This window comes from Sander lucioperca, chromosome 8, assembly GCF_008315115.2.
Source record: "Sander lucioperca isolate FBNREF2018 chromosome 8, SLUC_FBN_1.2, whole genome shotgun sequence".
Taxonomy (NCBI): Eukaryota; Metazoa; Chordata; class Actinopteri; order Perciformes; family Percidae; genus Sander; species Sander lucioperca.
In genome coordinates, this window is record NC_050180.1 from 40,803,242 (window position 1) to 40,809,241 (window position 6,000).

The window sequence follows — 6,000 nt, forward strand, 5'->3', positions numbered from 1 at the left end:
GTAAGCTTCCTGAAGCGAAGACTCTCTTTTTCTCATTTAGTATGTCCTTTAGTTCTTTCGTCACCCATGGTTTATTGTTTGGGTACACCTTGATGGTCTTAGTTGGAATGACCGCATTCACACAAAAGTCTGTGTAGCCTGAGATAGCCTCTGTCTGTTCGTGCAAGTCAGCTGAAGAGTCCTCGAAGATGGTCCAGGATGTGCACTCCAGGCATCCTTCCAACGTCTCTACACTGTCCTCATCCCACACCTGGATCTGCTTTTCCACCAGTCTTAACCCTTTTCAAAACCTTTATAGGTGGGTCTTAGAAGGACTGTGTTGTGATCTGAGCCACCCGGGGGGGCCCTGGCACTGGATGAGTATGCCTTGGGGATGGAGCCGTAGCATAAGTCGATTTTATTTTTTGTGTTGGACAGGTGACATATGTATGTAGACAGAGTTTTTTTGAGGATGCAGTTATTAAAGTCCCCCATTATAAACTTCTGGTGAGATTTCATCCAATTCTTAGGTGATATTAAAAATGTCTGCTGCCTTGTTTATGTCTGCTCTTGGATGTATGTAGACAACAGTCAGAAATATTTGTGGGAATTCACAGGGAAAAAAGCAGCCTGTACTGTTGGTCACCACTGTGCAGCACCCCTTCTCTGCACAGACCAATAAGGCCCAAACTCAAAACAGTAATGCTATTCTTCTCTGTAGAACGGTTTAGAACAGTTATAGACAATCTTTGGTCACATCTAACTATTCTGTTCTATTTCCTCGGGTGATCTCTCTTCAAAATAGACAATCTTTGCTTGATCTCTTGGATGACGTATTGCCAGCCTTATATGTGCCTAATGTTTGATGGACCAGCGTTCCATTGGTTTTCAAGACATCTAAGCGTCTCCCAGAGCATCATGGGAAACAAAATGGATGGTTAGCATCAGAGCTAGTGGCAATCGCGGGCAATTAATGAGTGAAAATCTTAAATTATGGACATACAGTATATCAATCTTGGATGTAATAGTTTGGATTTATTTCACAAAGACCCCAACAATCTCTGGAAAGAATAATTTGCAACAGCTCAGTTCAGAATATTCACTGTGTTAGATCAACAGTGCTGAATATACAGTATATGGCTTGATTCTTTTTGTAGGATCTGTACCTCTCCCTGTAATCTCTATACTTTTTACATATACCAGGATATAATAATCTATCGACGTAGTAGAGAAGTCAGGAGAAAAGATGCACAGACCTGTTTACCCCACCTGTTGGTTTTAATCAACTATTCCTGTTTGACTACATTTGATGTACTTCTAGCTCAATTTGGGAAGGATCTGTTAAATCCTCTAGGAGTATAAAAAAGTCCCATACTTGTAAAGCGGCTGAATGGCTTGTTGGAATATATTGGAATGCCAAGATGAACAGTGACAAAAAAGGTAATAGAACTATGACTAATACTAATAACAGTAGTAGCAGTGGCCGTTGAGCAGGAACACAGCAGCAGCCGCAGCCACGACCCAGGTACAACCACAATCCAAGGAAATCCTTTCAAACCTGTATATTTGTGTTTAAAACGAAACATAAAAAAACTGATTTCCCTTTTAGTTTTAGATATTATTTCATTTTTTACAATTCACATTTCTATAATTATCCAACGACACAGGCTGAGAATCTTCATCTTCCTGTGTACAAAACTTCCCGCAGGCAGTTCTCTTATCAAATTTCGTGGAGTATATGTGGAATGAAAATTTACATTGAATGGATTCCTCTGTATCATTATCTAGGTATAAAAATAAACTTAGAAATGCCTTGCTTTGGGGAAAAAGATGAATCTTAGGGAACTGTTGTTTTTATTGTAAACATAGCAATTATTTCTGTTTGTCTACATGTTTTCTATTTTTATTACATCTTTATGATTTTTTTGCACACTAACACTCAAATTGTATTTTTGATTGTGTATGTCTCCATTTGCATATGTACCTTGGTTGTGGTTTCTATATGAGCCGCTATATATGTATATGTATATTTGTTTTCTTCAGTGTAATGTGTTTCTTATGCTCTGTGAAAGAAATAAACTTAACTAAACATCTGTTTTTTCACATCTTTCATATACCTCAGAAAAAATATAAAGGTCTGGACTACCGCAACCTCACTGATAGGCAAGTCCTGGAGGTAACCCCGAAAAACACATTTAGTAAATTCAGCACCACAGGTGCTCCAACAAAACTAAATGCACAAGCAGATACAGTTTAATCTTGTTGTGATTATTTAATTTATAAGTTGTTATACATGGTGCAATACAATGTGACTGAATCACATTACCTAAGCAAACAAAGCCCAACAATATCTATGGGTTTAGGTCTCAAGGTCTCAGGAGTTTGATCACACAGACTCACACAACCAGAGCAAACAAAGTCTAACAACAACTATGAGGTCAGGCCTCCAGAGTTTGATCAAGTTGTTTACATGTTAGTAACTTTTCCTTTGGAGAGATTAATGAGATCCATGGAGGTTGAAGCAGTCTGATAAAAACTTCCCACAGACTCAAACAGATCACAGATCCAATTTCTGTTTGCTGGACCACACCAGTGTGTATCAAGGTCAGGTACTGATGACTGAATAAGAGAATCTCAGGTGATATGATACTTCTAATATAGCTTTTTTATTCATTAACATTTCATTTCAGACAATCATAATGGATAATGAATTAAATCTAACATATATAACTTTTGATGGGCATGTGGAACTGCAAAAATACAGATATCTTTATTTTGTGATCATGTTTACAGCATATATTCTAATTATTTGTAGTAATTCCACTATTGTGTGCATCATAGTGATTAACAAAGCCCTCCATGAACCTATGTACATTTTCATTACAGCTTTGTTAATCAACTCTCTTCTTTTCAGCACTGCTATCTATCCAAAGCTTTTGATTGACTTTTTATCTGAAAAACAGATCATATCTTATTCAGCCTGTCTCTTTCAGTGGTTTATATATTACACTCTAGGCTCTTCAGAATTCTTCCTGTTGTCAGTCATGTCTTATGACAGATATGTGTCTATATGTAAACCTCTGCAATATCCAACTATCATGAGAAAAACAACTGTTAATATGTTCCTGATTTTAGCTTGGATTCTGAATGCTTGTCAGATGTCAGTGGGACCGTTACTGATTGCTAATGAAAAACTCTGTTTCTTTGTTCTAAAAGGAATAATTTGCAACAGCACAATTCAGAAACTTCACTGTGTGATTTCAACAGTCCAGAATATATATGGCTTGATTCTTTTTGTAATTGCTGTACCTCTCCCTCTTCTCTTCATACTTTTTACATACACCAGGATACTTATAATAACCTATCGAAGTAGTAGAGAAGTCAGGAGAAAAGCTGCACAGACCTGTTTACCCCACCTGTTGGTTCTGATTAACTTTTCCTGTTTGAGTGCATATGATGTACTTCTATCTCGACTGGAAACAAATGTTCCCAAAACTGTACGTTTAATAATGTCTTTACAAATAATTTTGTATCATCCTCTCTTTAATCCAATCATATATGGACTGAAAATGAAAGAAATTTATAAACACCTCAAGAAATTGTTCCGTCCCGACAAATTAAACTAATATATTCACTTTTTAACAATGTAATAATAATGCAGATTTATGATTTATCTCATTCATGGAATGCATTTAATTGAAGGATTTGTTTTTTTGTCCACAACACTGTCTGTGGGCTATACCTTATTTGCAATAAGCAGCTGTTACACACGTGCACATATCTGTGAAACCCCCATGAGAAACAAGAAAACCAGCCCTGTGCAGGGAACTCACAGCCTCAGTTGGGTAAATCCTGAACTGAGTCTGTATTTATGGAACTATTTACATTCCTGGACTTTCTGAACTATTTTGTCATTTCCCACTCAAAGCTTCTATTGTACACAGAGCCGTCCATAGACGTAAGGATATTTCCTTGAATGTCCTCTCCCAGGCATTTCTCATTATTATTTGTAACTATATTTTTTATTGTTTTCTTGAGAAGGGCTGTGAATTTGTTACAAGTCTGGGCCTGAAACACCTATGGAGACACTAACCTTAACAGAAACAAACAAAAAACGTAAGTTCAATTTAAACAATGATTGACTATAACATACTAAAATACTTAAATCACTAATAGCAACCAAAAGCCATGGAAAACATTTAAGTAATGAGTTGTGTCTTAAAAGTGTCAATGCAGGGGGAACACTTCATTGAAAGTGGAAGGAAGAATTATAAAGCTTAGGAATCACAAAGGCGAGAAAGAGAAGGAACATAAGTTCTGAAATTTACAGGGGGTCCAGCCCGTGTATGGCTTTAAAAACAAATAAAAGAATCCTGTATTTGACAGGTTTCCAGTGCAGGGATGCTAGTACTGATGTAAAGCTGTGTCTTCTTCAGCTGCCAGTTAGAAGTCTAGCTGCAGACTTCAACACCAGCTACAGGTGTGACAAAGACAATGGGTAAAAAGATGTTATGCCCTCAGGTATTTTTGACAACTTACGGTCCGTCTGGTTTTACTTTCCAAAAAAGCTTGTAAAACATCAACCCTGTTGTGCACAGTCAATCTATAAACACCATTTCCTTTCAGGACAAACTGGGCTATTAGAATATTTGTGCTGAAGTGATGTCACTGGAATGTAAAAAAAAGGTTGTGGGACAGTAAACACAAATAAGGGACCGTTCGGTATTTATGGAATGGACCACCGGAGGAAAACAAGGGAGGGTCATGTCTTTTTATTCTTTGCTGAGGGGAGGGTCACCCAACATTTTTTAGTCTGGGGGGGGGTCACCCAACTTTTGTATTCATGAAAAGAGCAACATTTCAAAGTGGCTTGTTTGGTGCATATTTTTCCATGTAGCTCTCAGTCTCGGCCCCCCATCAGCACCCTAGCAGATGGGTCTGACCGCATACGTGGAGTTTTCGTCTGACGATGGGAGCAGCAGGACGCAAAAAACGAAAATTACTGTTGTACTATCTGGACATCTTGCCGTGCCAATGTTGCAATAAAGGTTTCCTAAATGCTGTGTATTTAAATTTGTCAGTTTGATTGTTGTTCTGTGTAGATTTGGACTTTTATACGTTTATTCCACTTTGTTTAAACGGCGGCCTTGTTCACCTGTGACCCTTGTTGTGGATCTACTGATCGCTGTGGATTACTTTTTTTCGTGTCATTGGATTACGGCAAAATAGGGATCTTTTTTCTTAACGTGTCTTAACGTTTTATGGTGTGATTGCGCTGCGTTTGGAGAGGCATCTCAACAGACCTTTTATTTAATTTCGTATAGTCTGGTAGTAAGAATTCGAAAGTTATTAAAAATGGTCTGATAATAAAGGATTCTGCGGATATACTATTAAATCTTCAATTTTGATGCCATATTCTAGCACAAGGTCAAGGGTGTGGTTAAAACAGTGCGTGGCCTCATGCACCCTCTGACTGAAACCAATAGAATCTAGCAGTGAATTGAAAGCAGTACTAAGGCTATTGCTGTCAACGTCCACATGGATATTAAAATCACCTACAATATAAGTACTTTGTCTGATTGAAGGACTACGCATGATAAAAACTCTGAGAATTCAGATAAAAACTCAGAATATGGACCTGGTGCTCGGTAAACAACAACAAATATAATTGGCTGTATTGTTTTCCATGTTGGGTGTTGAAGATTAAGAACAAGGCTTTCAAACGAGTTATAATTTAGTTTAGGTTTAGGATTAATTAACAGGCTTGAGTCAAATATGGCTGCAACTCCCCCTCCTCGGCCTGAGCCTCGTGGAATATGAGTATTAATATGAGTGGGAGGAGTGGCTTCGTTTAGACTGACATATTCTTCATGGCCCAGCCAGGTTTCAGTTAGACAGAATAGATCAATTTGGTTATCTGATATCAATTTGTTTACCAGTATTGCTTTAGAAGACAGAGATCTAATATTTAATAGTCCACATTTGATTTTCCTATTCTGTTCAATCATTGCAGTTGTTGTT

General features: G+C 37.6%; 1 protein-coding gene across 1 annotated transcript; it reads left to right on the forward strand.

Annotated features, from left to right (window-relative positions):
- The first annotated feature begins 2,678 nt into the window (after positions 1 to 2,678).
- LOC116046662 (olfactory receptor 10J5-like) lies at positions 2,679 to 3,605 on the forward strand. Its single transcript, XM_031295060.1, has one exon. The coding sequence runs from the start codon at positions 2,679 to 2,681 to the stop codon at positions 3,603 to 3,605; it is 927 nt and encodes a 308-aa protein (XP_031150920.1).
- The last annotated feature ends 2,395 nt before the right edge of the window (positions 3,606 to 6,000 follow it).